This window comes from Panulirus ornatus, chromosome 12, assembly GCF_036320965.1.
Source record: "Panulirus ornatus isolate Po-2019 chromosome 12, ASM3632096v1, whole genome shotgun sequence".
Taxonomy (NCBI): Eukaryota; Metazoa; Arthropoda; class Malacostraca; order Decapoda; family Palinuridae; genus Panulirus; species Panulirus ornatus.
In genome coordinates this window covers 46,229,936-46,250,739 of record NC_092235.1, presented here as the reverse complement: position 1 = coordinate 46,250,739, position 20,804 = coordinate 46,229,936, and the positions used below count along the sequence as shown (strand labels likewise).

The following is a 20,804-nucleotide window of genomic DNA, read 5'->3' as shown; positions in this document are numbered from 1 at the left end:
GTAGGGTTGAAGGACAACTCAATTGGGTGGTAAGTTTGAAAGGAGAAAAACTGGAGGATGTGAAGTGTTTTAGATATCTGGGAGTGGATTTGGCAGCGGATGGAACCATGGAAGCGGAAGTGAATCATAAGGTTGGGGAGGGGGTGAAAGCTCTGGGAAAAATGTGAGGAAGTCAAGAATGTTATCTTGGAAAGCAAAAATGGGCTTATTTGAAGGATTGTGGTTCCAACAATATTATATGGTTGCGAGGCATGGGCTATAGATAGAGTTGTGCGAAGGAGGGTGGGTGTGCTGGAAATGAGATGTTTGAGGACAATATGTGGTGTGAGGTGATTTGATCAAGTAAGTAATGAAAGGGTAAGAGAGACGTGTGGTAATAAAAAGAGTGTGGTTGAGAGAGCAGAAGAGGGTGCTTTGAAATGGTTTGGTCACATGGAGCGGATGAGTGAGAAAAGATTGACAAAGATGATATATGTGTCAGAGGTGGAGAGAATGAGGAGATGTGGGAGACGAAATTGGAAGTGGAAAGATGGAGTGAAATAGATTTTGAGTGATCGGGGCCTAAACATGCAGGAGGGTGAAAGGCATGCAAGGAATAGAGTGAATTGGAAGAATTTGGTATACAGAGGTCAACGTGCTGTCAATGGATTAAACCAGGGCATGTGAAGCGTCTGGGGTAAACCATGGAAAGTTTTGTGGGGCCTGGATGTGAAAAGGGAGCTGTGGTTTCGGTGCATTATACATGACAGCTAGAGATTGAGTGTGGACGTATGTGGCCTTTGTTGTCTTTTCCTAGCGCTACCTCACACACATGAGGGGAGGGGGTTTTCATTTCATGTGTGGCAGGGTGGCGACACGTTTCACCCCCTAGCATGTTCAAACCTCGACTGCTAAAAATCTCTTTCACTGCATCCTTCAATCTCCAGTTTGGTCTTTCCGTTTTCTTGTCCTTTTCACTTCTGACACATATATCCCCTCTGCCAACCTTTCCTCACTCATTCTCTCTTTATGTCAAAACCATTTCAGCACATCCTCTTCAGCTCTCTCAACCACATTCTTTTTATTATCACATCACTCTCTCTTACCCTTTCCTTATTTACTTGAAAAAACCACCTTGCACTACGTAATATTCTTAAATATTTCAGCTCCAACACATCCATCCTCCTCTGCACAACCCTATCTACAGCCCATGCCTTGCAACCAACCAATATATTTGGAAATACTATTCCTTCAAACATACCCATTTTTGCTCTTCCAGATAACGATCTCTGTCTCCACACATTCTTTAGCACTCCCAGAACATTTACCCCCTCATCCATCCTATAACACACTTCCTCTTTCATGGTTCTATTCACTGCCATGTCCACTCCTACGTGCCTAATAACTTCCTTCCTCCAATTCATTTCCGTACAAACTCACCTGTCTGTTAATCCTGCTAAACTTTATAACCTCACTTTTATTCACATTTACTCTTAACTTTCTCCTTTCACTCACTTTTCTGAACTCAGTCACCAACTTCCGCTGTTTCATACTGAAATCAGCTACCAGTGCAAAAAACTGACTAATTCCCCAGGCCCTCTCATCCCTAACAAACTGCATACTCACCCCTCTCTCTAAGACTCTTGTATTTACCTACCTCATAATACCATCCATGAACAAATCAAACAGCCATAGTGACATTACACACAACTTTTGTAGACCAACCCTCAATTGGAACCACTCACTTTGCTCTCTTCCTACTCATAAACAAGCTTTATACCCTTCATAACAATTTCTGTTCTGCTTCTAGCATCTTTTCTTTCATACTGTAATTCATAAGACTTATAATAATTCTTTTCTGACATCAAATTTTGCAAAAATCTCACAAGTTGGAGGAAATGGATTTCTTAACATGATTAGGAATGAAATGGTTTACCTTAATTGTACAAATCAATTACTGTGCAATATCAGCCAGGAAATATCTCAGCTAGTATAGCAACTATCAAATTCTACCACAAAAGATAAAAGAACATGAATTAACTAATTCACACACAAAAGTAAAGCAATTCATGATAAGCATAGCCTTAATTGGATAAAAGTAATCATCAGCTGATCAAAACATCAGATGAACAAGGAAGAATTTTAAATATTCTGCAACCAATATTTGAAGACTATAGCCAAAATAATATTTGTAAGATAAATGTTTAAAGATATACTAACAGAAGAGGAAGAACTTGAAAAACACATCAGTAAGAAACTTGAAAAATAAGGAAATAAGGAATCTTGAAAAGAGGAATATGAAATACTATGAGGTGAATTTACACATATCTCCAATTACAAATGAAAAACCTTCACTGATTAACTTTTATCTCAACAAAGTACTTGTGCTGGAAACAAATTCATATCTTATACATCATAGTGGACAACACAAAGCTACACTTAATCTATATCACTGTAACATTGTATCACAACTTCCTGTATCATTCTTGAAATATGCAATACATGTAACTGACTTCTGTGCAATACTCTTTAAAAAAAAATAAGTTTTGAACTTGTGAGCAGCTTATTAGCTGCCAAAGAGAAATCCAAAAAGCAAGGTAAAGAAAAGGCCCTGCTTTTTTTGGAAATTATAAACGTAATCCCAGTATTAGCCTGTAAGTAACCCACCCTTCCATTCCTAATGACAGGGTTATCTTTCATGAATGAATGCTTGCCACTTTCTCCTTGAGAGGAAAATAACTTTCATCTCAAACTCAAATCCAAATGTAAGAGACATTCATTCCCCTCACTATGCTAAAGCAAGCAGAAGATAGTATAGGGAAGGAACTGTATGAAGAAATAGCTTTTCGTTAGTTCAAAACTAATTTTCTTCCTAAAAGGAATAACAAAAGAGCAAGAGAAAGGAGAGTACAGCTAAACAAAGGCCAGCAGGAAACTGTAAGACTTATTGTAGAAATGCACTGATGTGTAGTGGGTTAAGAAAAGGAGTCTAGTATATCCTGAAATGACAAACATGGAGAGTCCTGCAAATCCAGATTCAGGTAATGGTACCTTATATGATTAACATCCTCTAATGACAGGTTCCTCAGACACACTAGAATGAAAGCCAATTTTTTGACATCATGACAACATGCACTTGAGACCAGCTGGGATGAGGTGTTAAATATGTATGGTAATGATTCCTGCTAATAGAGCAAGTCTAAATATAAGAGATAAAAAGATGATCTCCATGGAAATTTGCCAGTATAATCCACACATGCTTTCAAGGTGCCTCCCATACTATAAAGAAATTGTGATGAATGATCCCCTCCTTTTGGCTGAAATAATGAGGTCCTTGTTACTTAATCTAGCTGTTTAACTTTCATCAAAAATCAAAAACCTGATAAAAGTTTGAGGTTTTTCTAATGAGATATGGTATGAATCTCACTCTTACTGCTGAGGATAAAATGATGAGAAACAGTGACTTGAGGAGTTAGGTTTCAGCAATTGTGGATAAGCAAGTAGGAGGATGAACAACTTCTACAACTTCCTTAAGGACCATTTAAGGTGTAATCAAGAAGCTCAGGGTCATTGAAGGAAAATGCAATGCAGTATAGAGGAGACTGTTACCTTTAGAACTATAAGATCAATTTTAGGGGTTCTTGATGAGATCTCTAGATGGATGGCATTAGCAGCCTCATTCTGTTTGCAGAACAGAGAAGCAAGGACACAGGCACATGACCTCTGAAATGGTGACTGATAAGTCTGCTTTTACAAACTACTTGATAAGCCCTTCACATTGACAGATACTGGCAGGCTGTGGAAGACCTGATTACAATGAGTTATATCTTTAGTAAAGAGGCATAATGAGAGGAAAAATTTCAGTCATGAAATACCCAGGATTGATGGCTGACCTATCTTGGCCTACAGGTATAAGACTAAGTGGAGTGGGATTTTGCCCACCAATGTGATGATGCTGAGATCAAGAAACTCAGAAAAGTTCCAAGTGGATGTTGTTTTCAGTTCCAACTGACAGAGAGGGGTTTTTAAGTCCTTCACTGGATACTCATAATCCATACTCTGGAAGGAGAGCACTGAGTGCAGCAGAAATGTCTACTTGAAGTGAAACAAGAATGGCAATCTAATAATGGCTGTTTGTCCTATGATCGCCTCTGATGATAGTAACCTGGATCTGAAAAAAAGTGTACAACCACATTTTGCAAACATCCAAAAGGTACTTGGATAACACCATATGATCAAGATGCTATGTTAATAAACTTTTCCAACATGTTGAATTATACAGGCATTTGACACTCTACAGACTGCTCATAGATGGCAATGCAACAAGATATAAGTCTCTGAGGATGCCTAATGTCCCCAGTATCCTTCATGTTATCATGGTAGAGAGCTGTGTGTCAAGTCCATTGAGTATTTCACCTTCCTCCACAAGTTCACCATATATGGAAATATCGTACAATACTTATGCTCCATAAAATAAAGCAAGTGTTAGACAAACCATCAGATGAAGAGGAAACTCTGTTTCAATCTGACATATAAGCTGAGGAGAATGAATCTGGAGTGTATGATATAGAAGAGAGCAATGAAAGCAAGGAGGATGAGAGCCATGCAGAAAAAAACATGACATCTGTGATCACTCCAACCTTGCAGCAAGTATCACGTGTGTTTTGATGTTAGAAGACAATGGTACAAAGTAGACAGTGAAGTAGATTAGTGTATAAACTAATACATATATCAAGAAAAAACATAAACTGATAAAATGTAAATATCTAAGTTTATATTATTTCATAAAAAAAATCTATTTTTATGAAATAAAAAATTTAGGTAAACTCATGTGTAGACTGTAAAACTGTTAGAAAAATTGCAAAAATCAATGACAGAAATCTAAATGTTGAAGTAAATTCACATGCAGGTTAGGATCTAGCATAAGAAACTCATGTGTAGAATAAGATCTAGTGTAAGAAACTAAGTGTAAGTTCTTGTACAGTATATAAGAGTACGAGTTGGACCATGCATAATCTGAAAATTTGTAAACTCTTCTGAGAAGGACCAAGATATTCTGCTACTTATGGTTACTCATATGGTGAGTGACTGCCTTTTCTAAGTTTTCTTTTGCTTTATGAAAAAAATCAAATACTCATAAATTAATTATATACTCTTTTGAGCAGTGTATTTCAGGCTGCCTTCATAATACAAAAGATATGTATGTGTGTGCATGCATGTGTAATTACCTATCTGTACAGAACAGGGAGGGAGTTTAACACTCACACTTACCCCATCTCCTGAACATTTTCTTCTATCATACAGCTCCTTAAATTTATACATACTGTCAGAATCAATCATGTCCTTAGTCATTTTGTTCCATTCATCCACCAATCTTATACTATAAAAGTCCTTCCTTACATCTGTTTAAAAATTTCTTAATTTCCTACTTTATCCTCTGGTTGCTCTGACCCTACATTTCTTGAATAACTGTTCTTTGTCTATGTCATCGATCTGTTTTAAAAACTTCAAGGCTGTGATCAAGTCACTCTTCACTTATCTTTTCCAAGATGGGCAAACTAAAGTCTCCAGCCTTTCCCTTTAACTTAATTCCTTAAAGTCTTGTATCATCTTTGCTACCCTCCTCCAGACCTTTTCTATTTATATTTCATTGTGTGCAGTGACTAAACACAAGAAGCATATTCTAATTTTGGCCTTAAGCAGAGGATATGAACAGCTTGTCATATATTTCCTTATCCATATACCTGAAAGTTTTTCTGATATTTGCCAGTAGAGAGCTTGTCTCCTTAACTATACTCCTAATGTGGAACTCTGGCAACAGGTTAGGGGTGTTGTCGACTTCCAAGTCCTCAAACACTGAATCATGAAGTTTATTTCCTGTGAGATAATAATCATGTTGAAATATTCTCTCACTCTGTCTCAACCTCATTTCTTTACATTTGCTGAAATTGAATTTCATCAGCCATGTAATAGACCAACTTTGGAGTCAGTTTAGCTCCTCTTATAAGTTGATGCAATCCTCCTCACTTTTCATTTCCCTCATGACCTTTGCATTGTCTGGAAACACATTTAGGTAGGAGTCTTTATCTTCAGGCAAGTCATTTACAGAAATTAAGAAGAGTAATGGACCCAAAACATAAAACCCTGTGGTACTCCAATGATCACTTTGACTTATTTGGAGAAGGCTCCTCTGACATGTGCTCTTTGTTTCCTTCCACTGATATAATCTTCTTTCCATTGAAGCTGTTTCCCTTTATTCCTACCTGGACATCCAGCTTCTTGCTCAGCCCCCCATACATTAGTGAAAAATGCTCTCTGGCAGTCCAGACATAGTCAGACCACCTAGTCTTTCCTGGAGTCTAAGACAGGGTTCACTCTCACAAATTCTAAAGGGCTTGTTACACATGATCTTTTAAAACCATTTTGCCTCTCACTTAAGTAATCTATTTTGTAGAAAACTGTCCATTTGCTTTCTAATTATCTCTTTCATGCCTGTTTCCAATGTCCTTTCTTACAGATATGTATGATGTTTGCCCTTCTCCCTGTATCTTCCTCCACACACCTTGAGCACATATGGTGAAATTTTGTCCTGTCCATGAGCCTTTTGGTATTCAGTTAATGGCTTTTCTAGATATCTCGCTGCTTTCTAAGACTCCCTTCCTCATTGGCTGGGGTTATACTGTCTTCCACAAGGAAAATACTCTCAAACTTGTCATTCACTTTCTCACATATACTAACATTCTTCCCTCTGAATCCTTTAGCAAATTAGCTGCCCTTTAAATGACAGCTATGTGCTGATAAATTTATAGAAAAGTTTTAGATTTTTGCCTCAAATATACAACTTAAGATACTTTTACCCATGTTGTTATTACATCTTGTTCCTTTTCATATCATACCATTACTTCTGGTTGCTGAATCTCATAATAACTTAACTGGAGCAAACAACCTATCCCTTTGTTCCCCTATACATAAAAGGAAGCTCTGATACAGGATATTTTGTTTAAGAGATGTGATGATTCATGAACAGGGAAAATGGGTTGAAAACATAAATGCAAGTGCAGAAATGAGCTCAATGCAGGGATTGAAAAACCAGGGGTGCTTGTTACAACCCAATTTGAGCTTGTGCTGTTAGCCTCAATCTTTTACAAGGGACAGTGGCAAGCACTGGCTCATGCACAGTGATCCTGTCCTTGGTGGACAGATGGTTGAATTACCTACAAGCTGATACTGGATTTTGCCTCTCATTCCCAAAGACAGTGGAACTGTCTCATTCTCTTACTCACAAGTTGACTGTTAGTGAAGAAAACTCTTTCTACAATAAGAATTCTACTCACCTTAGTTCTTGCATCCTAGTTCACAGCATGCAAAGCATGATGGATCATCAGTATATGAAAATGGCTTGATTAAATCTCATAACAAAAAAGGCTAACTAAATAGAAGTTACTTACTAAATACACTTTAATAATTTACAAGTGTCTAGTACTAACTTGTGAGACATCCTGCTGTAATATTCTGGTGAGCATACACCTTCTCATGCTTATAATCTAAATAATGGAGGCTTCCTTATATCAAAGAAAAACAAATGATTGTAGGTAGGTGTACACCTGTACATATCACTTATTCACTGTTCTCCAAATTATAAGAATGATTCTTGTAAAATATCAGTACATGTATAGTGGTAAATGTAAATCATATTGATTTAACATGATTTCATTCCTCTGTAGTTGTGCCACAAATGGAAAGTCATCTCTAGCAAGGCTGTGTAAACATCAGCTAATGAGAGAGAGTGAAGTCCCATCAAAGAAATGCTTGCTCCATAAGTGTCAACTTTTCCCTACTTCAGATTGTCTCTGATTGTTTTCTAACAGTCTCAAAGTTGCAGGAGCCCCATAGAGAAAGGGTCCTGGCATTATAGTATATGATAACAAAAACATACACATGTAAATGCTATCTCTAAATCTTCATCCCAGTGTGCTCAGGTGTGCACTAAACAGGAGACAATAGCCAACAAAGATATTACTTATAAGTAACTTGTAGCAGATGGATGTTAACTCTAAACATAGACTCTCTTAGATACAAGTGACCTACACAAAACTAAAACTTTGAGGCTAAATTATCAGTCCTCAGACTGCACCATACATATAACGCTCATTTTTTTCCTTAGTTAATATCTCTATGTCACATGCCTCTGAAGAAAATACTGATAAACGTATTAGTCTTTCCTCTACATTGGTATAAGGGATTGGTGAGTAGATGGGGAAAAGATCCCAGCTGATGGCATAAAGGCTCCTTATTTAAGTAAGTATAAGATTAATATTGTTTTTTTCCTGATATTATTTCTTTCTATGTACGCTTAAACTTACAAGACACTTTATGATTTTCCTTTTATCCAAAATTTTACACATCTCAGATTATCATTTACATATATTTTTTTTTTTTACATATCTTACACATTTTCTTGTATTAAACACATCATGTATTTACATATCATTTATACACACAGAACATTTTCCTATTTGAATACTGGAGAAAAACTGGAGGAAGTGAAGTGTTTTAGATATCTGGGAGTGGATCTGGCAGCGGATGGAACCATGGAAGCGGAAGTGGATCATAGGGTGGGGGAGGGAGCGAAAATTCTAGGAGCCTTGAAGAATGTGTGGAAGTCGAGAACATTGTCTCGGAAAGAAAAAATGGGTATGTTTGAAGGAATAGTGGTTCCAACAATGTTGTATGGTTGCGAGGCGTGGGCTATGGATAGAGTTGTGCGCAGGAGGATGGATGTGCTGGAAATGAGATGTTTGAGGACAATGTGTGGTGTGAGGTGGTTTGATTGAGTAAGTAACGTAAGGGTAAGAGAGATGTGTGGAAATAAAAAGAGCGTGGTTGAGAGAGCAGAAGAGGGTGTTTTGAAATGGTTTGGGCACATGGAGAGAATGAGTGAGGAAAGATTGACCAAGAGGATATATGTGTCAGAGGTGGAGGGAACGAGGAGAAGAGGGAGACCAAATTGGAGGTGGAAAGATGGAGTAAAAAAGATTTTGTGTGATCGGGGCCTGAACATGCAGGAGGGTCAAAGGAGGGCAAGGAATAGAGTGAATTGGAGCGATGTGGTATACCGGGGTTGACGTGCTGTCAGTGGATTGAATCAGGGCATGTGAAGCATCTGGGGTAAACCATGGAAAGCTGTGTTGGTATGTATATTTGCGTGTGTGGACGTATGTATATACATGTGTATGGGGGTGGGTTGGGCCATTTCTTTCGTCTGTTTCCTTGCGCTACCTCGCAAACGCGGGAGACAGCGACAAAGCAAAAAAAAAAAAAAAAAAGTTGCCATATAATTCAGGCTTCCCACAATGATTCAATTAGATTTTTTTGACAATGTACAGGTGACTGTGATGAGTATCATCTTCTCTAGCTTTGATGTTACATTTCTAGCAACATCTGTGGATAAGTGATAGAATCATACACCAGCTAGGAATTTAGAATACTGCTGGCAAAAGTCTTTGCATAAGTAATGGAATCATACACCAGCGGGAATTTAGAATACTGCTGGCAAAAGTCTTTGCCACTCTACTGGTGAACTGCAGCCTGTCAAGTGAACAACTTTCCTGGTATGTTGCAGTCTAAGGGTTAAAGAAGTCACTTACAAGCAAGCAAAATCAACTTTCTGAAGCTGAAGAATATCCACACGACCAAATCTTAAAGGTTTCAAATCCCACTCATAAAGTCATCCTCTGAGGATGAAAGGTTCCAGGCATTTTGTTTTATAAGAGCTTGATATAACATTCTCCACAACTTCATTTTGAGTGCCCATAATTGGCCTGACCTTGGGCCAAAGATGGGATAGAATCCTAAAACTCATATTGGCTAGGAATACTACATCTGAAACCCCAATCCTTCAGGCCAGTGGTGTGAATGGTTGTGATGAATCACTACAGTCCAAGGTTTCATTTATTTACTCTTAAAAATGCTTCAAAACTTTTATCACTGATTACTTTCCTGTATTTTTATATATCTTAGTACATCTAAATACAAATACAGGTTGAGAATCCATTTTCCAAAATTCTAAAAACTGAAAGCCTACAAAAACCAAAAGTTAACTTCCCAGGCAATGTGAGTCTCTCCTAGTAGGATTAACCTTTGCCTGCCATTTTGTGCTTTGCAGCTGTGAATTTACTGCATATTGTCAAGAGAGTTGCAGCCATCCCTATGGGCATCAGTTAGAAAAAAGCACCTCTGATTAACAAGAGCAAAAACAGTGGAGTTACTGTAGCAACATGATCATAGTGTGTCTGTGAAGTGACTTAACAAGGATTGTGAAGCAGGAATGACCACCATATAAGATTTATAGAAACAAAGATACACTGTTGAAGTTTTATGTTGAAAGCAATGAACAGAAATGGAAGAGAAATAGGAAAACAATGCATAGGGTGAAAATAAAGATCTTGATAGTGTGTTAAAAGAATGGACTCATCTACATGGGGTAAACTTATGTTGCTAAATGGTATATTGGTATCCTGACAAGCTAAGATATATCATATATATCATAAAGACCTGAAGACTGAAGGTGGCTTTGAATATTCAGCAGGTTGGTTGCAGATATTCATGAAGCAGTAGGGTATAAAATATCTAAAAATCTGTGGTCATAATGCTTTATGCTGATCATGAGGCAGAGGAAAGTTACAATGAAGACCTTGTGAATGCAATATTGGACAAAGCCTTTCTTCTGAACCAATCATAGAGCAAATGAAACTTCACTGTCCTGGTGCTATATTCCAAGAAAAACTCTAACAACAGCTGATGAGATGGCACCAATAAACTTAATGTGAAGAAAGCTAAAGACTGTCTGACTTTTCTCAAGTGTGCAAATAAGGCATGCCCTCACAAATGTAAACTTGCAGTGATCAGAAAGAGCAAACGTCCACACTGCTTAAAGCATATATGAACCTTATCTGCTTATCATTATGCAAATAAGGAAGCATAGATAACCAGGGACTTGTTTTCTGACTGATTCCATAACCACTTTGTACCAGCATTGCATGCTTATTGTATGGAAGACAAGCTTGAAGAAAACTGAGAGGATTTTGTTGTTTCTAGACAACTTTTTAACACATTCCCCTGCAGAACTTTTTGTGAAGAATAATGCTTTTGCTATATACTTTTCCCTAAATGTGTAATCTGCAATTCAGTCACATGACCAAACAATTTCAAGAACATTTAAAAGTAAATGTTTTTCATACCTGATTGCCACTTCCTGCACTAGTGACTTAACCTCAGAAACAAAGAAATGCCATATCTGCTGACATCCATTCTCTAGCATTCATATGTAATGCATTGAAACCACAGTTCACTATTCACAACTGGGCTCCATAAACCTTTCCATGGTTTATCCTGGATGCTTCTCATGCCCTGGTTCATTCCACTGACAGAATATTGACCCCAGTATACCACATTTTTTCAGTTCAATTCACCTCATGCATTCCTCTCACCCTCCTGCATCTTCAGGCCCCCAATCGCTCAAAATCTTTTTCACTCAATCCACCTATCTCAAATTTGGTCTTCCCATTCTTCTTTCCTCACACATTCTCTCCATATGTCTATGCTATTTCAGGCCACACTCTAAAGTTTGCTCAACCACACTCTTTTTATCACCACACTTCTCTCTCACCTTTTTGTTACTTAAGTGGTCAAACCACCTCACACCACATATTGTCATCAAACATTTACAACACATCCATCACCATCCACATGGCATTATCTTTAGCCCATGTCTTGCACCCATGTAATATTGTTGGGACTACTATACCTTCAAACATAACCAATTTTACCCTCTCAGAAAATGCTCTCCATTCCCACACATTCTTCAGTTCTACCATAACCTTAGCCCCCTCCACCACCCTATGACTCACTTTTGCTTCCATGGTTACATCTGCTGACACTTACAATCCCGGTTATATCACACTCTTCACTTCCTCCAAGTTTTCTCCATTCAAACTCACATTCCAACTAACCTGTCCTTCAACCCTGCTGAACCTTGCTCTTATTCATGTTTACTATCAATTCCCTCCTTTCACATACTCTTGAACTCACACACAAACTCTTATGGTTTCTCCCTTGAATCCACCACTAGTGCTTTATCATCAGCAAACAATAACTCCAGCACTTCCAAGACCCTCTCATCACCAACAGACTGCCTATTCATCCCTCTCTCTGAGATTCTCAAATTTACCTCCATTACCATCCCATCTATAAACAAACTGAACAACCATGGTGACATCACACATTCATAATGCAGAACAACCTTCACTTAGACCATTCACCCTCTTCTCTTCCTACTTGTACACATACCTTTCACCCTTGATTTAAAACTTCTCACTGATTCTAGCAGCTTTCCTCCCATAGGGTGTATTCTTAAGACCTTCCACAAGGCATCTCTATCAAACTTATCATGTGCTTTCTCCAGATCCAAAAATTCCACTTACAAATCTATCTGTTTCTCTAATAATTTTTCACACATATTCTTTAAAGCAAATACATGATACACACATCCTCTACCACATCTGAAACCACACTGGTCCTCCCAAATTTGATGCTCTGTACATGCCTTCATTCTCAGTCAATATCCTCCTGTACAATTCATCAAGTATACTCAACAAACATAAACCTCTGTAGTTTGAGCAATCTCTTTTATTCCCCTTACCATTATACAATGGCACTATGCATTCATTTCACTAATCCTCAGGTTGAGAAGAGGTAGTGAAAGCTTTGCAGAAGATGAAATCTAGAAAGGCGGTGGGTTTGGATGGAATTGTAGTAGAATTTATTGAGAAAGAGGGTGACTGTGTTGCTTTGTTGGCAAGGATATTCAATGTATGTATGGACTATGGTGAAGTGCCTAATGATTGGTGGAATGCATGCATAATGCCATTGTCAAAAGGCAAAGGGGATAAAGGTGAGTGTTCAAACTACAGAGGCATAAGTTTGTTGAGTATCAATGCATGATGTCACCATGGTTTTTTGATTTGTTTATGGATGGGGTGTTTAGGGAGGTGAATGCAAGTTTTGGAGAGAGGGGCAAGTATGCAGTCTGTTCTGGATGAGATAGCTTGGGAAGTGAGTCAGTTGTTGTTCACTTATGATACAGCGCTGGTGGTTGATTCGGGGGAGAAACTGCAGAAGTTGGCGACTGAGCTTAGTAAAATGTGTGAAAGAAGAAAGTTGAGAGTAAATGAGAATAAGAGCACGGGTATTAGGTTCAGTAGGATTGAGACTATCTAAATGGGAGGTATGATTCAATGGAAAAGAAAATGGAGGAAGTGAAGTGTTTTAGATATCTGGAAGTGGACTTAGCAGCAGATGGAATAAACAGTCTCTTTTCATTGAACTGATAAAATTGTGTATAAAAGAGTTGTGTATTTCAATTCAATGGAGATCATTATGCTCAAAAATTTGGTATGGCAATGGGTAACCCTCTTTCACCTGTTCTAAGTAATCATTATATGGAATTTTTTGAAACAAAATTACTAAAGGATATCTTACCTTCAAATGCAATTTGGTTTAGATATGTAGATGATGTTCTTTGTCTTTGGCCAACAAATGAAAATTTACAAATATTTCTCCCCTTACTTAACAATTTAGTACCTTCCATCAAATTTACTGTAGAAAATGAAAATAATGGTATGTTACCATTTTTAGACTGCATGATCCATGGGCAAGGAAACAAGTTTAAGTTTAGCATATACAAAAAACCTGCCAATGTATGCTCATATATCCATTACTACTCATCTCAACATGACAGAGATAAATTATCATCAATTCAATCTATGTTCCTTAGGGCATTACGTATTTGCAGTCCAGAGTTTATTGATGATGAGTTTGAGAAGATATATTCTATTGGTTCTATGTTAAAGTACCCTAGATCTTTCATTGATAAATCCCTTAAGTTAGCAAAGAAATCATTTTATAGAGGTGAGCCCAAACCTCCAACTGAAACCAAGAATCTTTTACTTCTCCCTTTTAATAATAATTTCACTTTACTTCCCATGTTCCTTAAATCCTTTAATATAAATGTTGCCTTCAGCAACAATAATACTAAGAAGAATATCTTATTTATGAGGAATTCACCAGAAAATTCTCTTGGATGCATCTATAAAGTGCCATGTGGAAATTGTGATAAATTTTATGTTGGGCAGACTGGTAAGGATCTTTCTGTTAGACTTAAGCAACATAAATATAGTATAAGAACGGGACAAGAATCAAATGCCTTGTTTAACCATGTTAAAAGCTATAATCATTGTATTGACTGGAGTAATGCCATCTAAGTTATTAACTCTATTACCACAAGAAATATCATTGAATCTTTTATCATCAAATACACAAAGAATTATAATCTTAATATTAGTGATGGTCTATACAAATTAGATAACTTTATTGTTGAAAAAATTTGTAAAGTGATAAGTTTATGAACGCTCGTAGTATGTCTTGGACAATCACATGTTCACCAAATGGCGTACTAGCTTTGTCTCTTTGATGTATATTAACTGATATTTCTCTCTCGTGTCTCCCCTAATGTTGTGATTATTACATGAAAGTGCACTTGGGAACTTATCGTGTTTCATTTTCCCCTTGGACTCGTAGGAATATATTGGAAAGGATCACAATTTTGCGCGTGATCTTCCCCGTGGACTCATAGGAATAGGAATATATATATATCTATTTGAAGGAATAGTGGTTCCAACAATGTTATATGGTTGTGAGGTGTGGGCTATAGATATGGTTGTGTGGAGGAGGGTGGATGTGTTGGAAATAAGATGTTTGAGGACAATATGTGGTGTGAGGTGGTTTGATCGAGTAAGTAATGAAAGGGTAAGAGAGGAGTGTGGTAATGAAAAGAGTGTAGTTGAGAGAGCAGAAGAGGGTGTATTGAAATAGTTTGGTCACATGGAGAGAATGAGTGAGGAAAGACTGACAAAGAGGATATATGTGTTAAAGGGGGAGGGAACAAGAAGTGGGAAGGATGGAGTGAAAAAGATTTTGAGCAATCGGGGCCTGTACATGCAGGAAAGTGAAAGGCATGCAAGGAATAGAGTGAACTGGAACGATGTGGTATACTGGGGTCAACATGCTGTCCATGGATTGAACCAGGGCATGTGAATCATCTGGGGTAAACCATGGAAAATTTCATGGGGCCTGGATGTGGAAAGGGAGCTGTGGTTTCAGTGCCTTATACATGACAGCTAGAGGCTGAGTGTGTATGAATGTGGCCTTTTGTTGTCCTTTCCTAGCGCTATCTCGCGCGTGTGTGGGGAAGGAGGGTGTCATTTCAGGTGGGGTGGGGTGGCGATGGAAATGAATAAAGGCAGCAAGTATGAAGTATGTACATGTGTATATATGTACATATATGTATACGTTGAGATGTATAGGTATGTATATATGCGTGTGTGGGCATTTATGTATATACATGTGTAAGTGGATGGGTTGGACCATTTTTTCGTCTGTTTCCTTGTGCAACCTCACTAATGCGGGAGACACCGAAAAAGTATAATAAATAAAAAACAACTGGAGGGATGTCTGATCATTATCTTGTGGAGGTGAAGGTGAAGATTTGTAGAGGTTTTCAGAAAAGAAGAGAGAATGTTGGGGTGAAGAGAGTGGTGAGAGTAAGTGAGCTTGGGAAGGAGACTTGTGAGAGGAAGTACCAGGAGAGACTGAGTACAGAATAGAAAAAAGTGAGAACAAAGGACGTAAGGGGAGTGGCGGAGGAATGGGGAGTATTTAGGGAAGCAGTGATGGCTTGCGCAAAAGATGCATGTGGCATGAGAAGCTTGGGGGGTGGGCAGATTAGAAAGGGTAGTGAGTGGTGGGATGAAAAAGTAAGATTGTTAGTGAAAGAGAAGAGAGAGTCATTTGGACAATTTTTGCAGGGAAATAATGCAAATGACTGAGAGATATATAAAACAAAGAGGCAGGAGGTCAAGAGAAAAGTGCAAGAGGTGAAAAAGAGGGCAAATGAGAGTTGGGATGAGAGAGTATCATTAAATTTTAGGGAGAATAAAGAAATGTTTTGGAAGAAGGTAAATAACGTGCATAAGACAAGGGAACAAATGGGAACATCAGTGAAGGGGGCAAATGGGGAGGTAATAACAAGTAGTGGTGATGTGAGAAGATGGAGTGAGTATTTTGAAGGTTAGGTGAATGTGTTTGATTATAGAGTGGCAGATATAGGGTGTTCTGGTCGAGGTGGTGTGCAAAGTGAGAGGGTTAGGGAGAATGATTTGGTAAGCAGAGAAGAGGTAGTAAAAGCTTTGCGGAAGATGAAAGCCGACAAGGGAGCGGGTTTTGATGGTACTGCAGTGGAATTCATCAAAAAAGGGGGTGACTGTATTGTTGACTGGTTGGTAAGATTATTTAATGTATGTATGACTCATGGTGAGGTGCCTGAGGACTGGCGGAATGCTTGCATAGTGCCATTGTACAAAGGCAAAGGGGATAAGAGTGACTGCTCAAATTACAGAGGTATAAGTTTGGTGAGTATTCCTGGGAAATTATATGGGAGGGAAGATGGAGTGAAAACGATTTTGAGCGATAGGGGCCTGAACATGCAGGAGGGTGAATGCATGTACAGAGCATCAGATTGGGGAAGAGCAGTGTGGTTTCAGAAGTGGTAGAGGATGTGTGGATCAGGTGTTTGCTTTGAAGAATGTATGTGAGAAAAACTTAGAGAAACAAATGGATTTGTATGTAGCATTTACGGATCTGGAAAAGGCATATGGTAGAGTTGATAGGGATGCTCTGTGAAAGGTATTAAGAACATATGGTGTGGCAGGCAAGTTGTTAGAAGCAGTGAAAAGTTTCTATCAAGGGTGTAAGGCATGTGTACATGTAGGAAGAGAGGAAAGTGATTGGTTTTCAGTGAATGTTGGTTTGCAGCAGGGATGTCTGATGTCTCCATGGTTGTTTAATTTGTTTATGGATGGGGTTGTTAGGGAGGTGAATGCAAGAGTTTTGGAAAAAGAGGCAAGTATGCAGTCTGTTGTGCATGAGAGAGCTTGGGAAGTGAGTCAGCTGTTGTTCACTGATGATACAGCACTGGTGGCTGACTCATGTGAGAAACTGCAGAATTTTGTGACTGAGTTTGGTAAAGTGTGTGAAAGAAGAAAGCTGAGAGTAAATGTGAATAAGAGCAAGGTTATTAGGTACGGTAGGGTTGATGGACAAGTCAATTGGGAGGTAAGTTTGAATGGAGAAAAACTGGAGGAAGTGAAGTGTTTTAGATATCTGAGAGTGGATTTGGCAGTGGATGGAACTATGGAAGCGGAAGTGAATCATAGGGTGGGAGAGGGGGCAAAAGTTCTGGGAGCATTGAAAATGTGTGGAAGTCAAGAGAGTTATCTTGGAAAGCAAAGATGGTTGTGTTTGAAGGAATAGTGGTTCCAACAATTTTTATGGTTGCGAGGCATGGGCTACAGATAGAGTTGTGTGGAGGAGGGTGGATGTGCTGGAAATGAGATGTTTGAGGACAATATGTGGTTTGAAGTGGTTTGATTAAGTAATAAAGGGAAGAGACATGTGTGGTAATAAAAAGGTAAGAGAGATGTGTGGTAATAAAAAGAATGTGGTTGAGAGAGCAGAAGAGAGTGTTTTGTGGAGGGAACGAGGAGAAGTGGGAGACCAAATTGGGTTGGAAAGATTTTGATCGATCGAGGCCTGAACATGCAGGAGGGTGAAAGGCGTGCAAGGAATAAAGTGAATTGGAACGATGTGGTATACTGGGGATTGATGTGCTGTCAATGGATTGAACCAGGGCATGTGAAGCATCTGGGGTAAACCATGGAAAGTTCTGTGGGGCCTGGGTGTGGAAAGGGAGCTGTGGTTTCGGTGCATTATACATGACAGCTAGAGATTGAGTGTGAGCGAATGTGGCCTTTATTGTCTTTTTCTAGTGCTACCTCGCACACATGCGGGGGAGGGGGTTTTTCATTTCATGTGTGGCGGGGTGGCGACGGGAATGAATAAGAGAAGAGAGTACTAATTATGTACATGTGTATATATGCATATGTCTGTGTATGTATATATATGTATATGTTGAGATGTATAGGTCTGTATATGTGTGTGTGTGTGGACGTGTATGTATATACATGTGTATGTGGGTGGGTTGGGCCATGCTTTCATCTGTTTCCTTGCGCTACCTCGCTAACGCAAGAGACAGCGACAAACTATAATAAATAATAAATACATAATTATTTTAAAAAGTTTGTTGAGTATTCCTGTGAAATTATACGGGAGGGTATTGATTGTGAAGGTGAAGGCATGTACAGAGCATCAGATTTGGGAAGAGCAGTGTGGTTTCAGAAAAGGTAGAGGACGTGTGGATCAGGTGTTGGCTTTGAAAAATATATGTGAGAAATACTTAGAAAAGCAAATGGATTTGTATGTAGCATTTATGGATCTGGAGAAGGCATATGATATGAGTTGATAGAGATGCTCTGTGGAAGGTATTAAGAGTATATGGGGTGGGAGGTAAGTTGCTAGAGGCAAAGTTTGTATCAAGGATGTAAGGCATGTGTACGAGTAGGGAGAAAGGTAAGTGACTGGTTCCCAGTGAATGTCGGTTTGCGGCAGGGGTGCGTGATGTCTCCATGGTTGTTTAATTTGTTTATGGGTGGGGTTGTTAGGGAGGTGAATGCAAGAGTTTTGGAGAGAGGGGCAAGTATGCGGTCTGTTGTCAATAAGAGGGCTTGGGAAGTGAGTCAGCTGTTGTTCGCTGATGATACAGCGCTGGTGGCTGATTCAGGTGAGAAACTGCAGAAGCTGGTGAGTTTGGTAAAATGTGAGAAGGAAGAAAGCTGAGAGTAAATGTGAATAAGAGCAAGGTTATTAGGTACAGTAGGGTTGAGGGACAAGGCAATTGGGAGGCAAGTCTGCAGTGGATGGAACCATGAAAGTGAGTCACAGGGTGGTGTAGGGGCTAAAGTGCTGGGAGCATTGAAGAATGTGTGGAAGGCAAGAATATTATCTCTGAAAGCAAAAATGGGTATGTTTGAAGGGATAGTGGTTCCAACAATGTTATATGGGTGCAAGGCATGTGCTATAGATAGAGTTGTGTGGAGGAGGGTGGATGCGTTGGAAATGAGATGTTTGAGGACAATATGTGGCGTGAGGTGGTTTGATCGAGTAAGTAATGAAAGGGTAAGAGAGATGTGTGGTAATATAAAGAGTGTGGCTGAGAGAGCAAAAGAGAGTGCATTGAAATGGTTTGGTCACATGGAGAGAATGAGTGAGGAAAGATTGACAAAGAGGATATATGTGTCAGAGGTGGAGGGAACAAGGAGAAGTGGGAGACCAAAGTGTAGGTGGAAGGAGGGAGTGAGAAAGATTTTGAGCGATCGGGGCCTGAACATGCAGGAGGGTGAAAGGCGTGCAAGGAATAGACTGAATTGAAATGATGTGGTATATTGGGGTCAATGTGATGTCAATGGATTGAACCAGGGCATGTGAAGCATCTAGGGTAAACCATGGAAAGTTTTGTGAGGCCTGGATGTGATAATGATCAGACATCCCTCCAGTTTCCCCCCTCAGCCCATTAACATCCAAAAGTCTCTCTTTTGAGCGCCTATCAATTTACACGTAATGCAACAATGCTCTCTGGCCATCTCTCCTACTTATACGTATACATACGTATACTTATGTATATCTCTCTTTTCAAACCAGGTACTCCCAATCACCAGTCCTTTTTTCAGCACACAAATCTACAAGCTCTTCACCATTTCCATTTACAACACTGAACACCCTATGTACACCAATTATACCCTCAACTGCCACATTACTCACCTTTGCATTGAAATCACCCATCACTATAACCTGATCTCGTGCATCAAATCCAATAACACACTCACTCAGCTGCTCCCAAAACACTTGCCTCTCATTATCTTTCTTCTCATGACCAGGTCCATAGACACCAATAATAACCCTTCTCTCTCCATCCACTTTCAGTTTTACCCATAGCAATCTAGAGTATATTTTCTTACACTCTATCAAATACTTCCACAATTGCTTCAGGAGTAGTGCTACTCCTTCCTTTGCTTTTGTCTCCTCACCAGCCCCTGACTTTACTCCCAAGACATTCCCAAACCACTCTTCCCTTTTACCCTTGAGCTTCATTTCACTCAGAGCCAAAACATCCAGGTTCCTTTCCTCAAACATACTACCTATCTCTCCTTTTTTCTCATCTTGGTTACATCCACACACATTTAGACACCTCAATCTGAGCCTCCTTACAATCTTTCCATATGTCCAATCCATTTCAGCACACACTTTTCAGCTCTCACAACGACACTGTTTCAACATGTCCCTTCACCCTTTAGATGGTATATTACCACTTTTCCCATGACTCTGCATATACTTCCTCCACTACCCCATCCATAAACAAATTAAACATCCATGGAGACATCACATACCCCTGCTGCAGATCAACCTTCACCTGGAACTATTCACTCTCTTCTCTTCATGCTTGAAAACATGCCTTACACACCTGATAAAAATGTCTCTACTTCTAGCAGCTTTTTTCCCCACACCATGTTTGTAAGGCCTTTCAGAAGGCATTCATAAATGCCACATACAAATCCTTCTCTTTCTGTTTATCTAATTGATTGTGAGACTCCCAGAGCTTGCCCAAAACCTCATAATTTTTTTCTTTTCTGTTGCTGGGAGAATTACATTGATCTTGTATTTTTTCAAAGGCTCCAGCCACAGACAAAAGTCCACATCAAGGTTGGGCATTAAGTGAAATATAAAGAGAATTATGAAAAGAAAAAAGAAAAGATAAG

General features: G+C 39.0%; 1 protein-coding gene across 6 annotated transcripts in view; it reads right to left on the bottom strand.

Annotated features, from left to right (window-relative positions):
* Frmd5 (FERM domain containing) overlaps nucleotides 1–20,804 on the bottom strand; it is a 362,433-nt gene that overhangs the window by 146,061 nt on the left and 195,568 nt on the right. For 4 of the 6 annotated variants that reach the window (XM_071667829.1, XM_071667832.1, XM_071667827.1 and 1 more), the window contains exon 7: nucleotides 7,314–7,328. The exons of the other annotated variants lie outside the window; for them this stretch is intronic. In XM_071667829.1, the coding sequence (XP_071523930.1) occupies nucleotides 7,314–7,328 (15 nt within the window). The remainder of the gene's footprint in view (nucleotides 1–7,313; nucleotides 7,329–20,804) is intronic. 6 annotated transcript variants of the gene reach the window in all.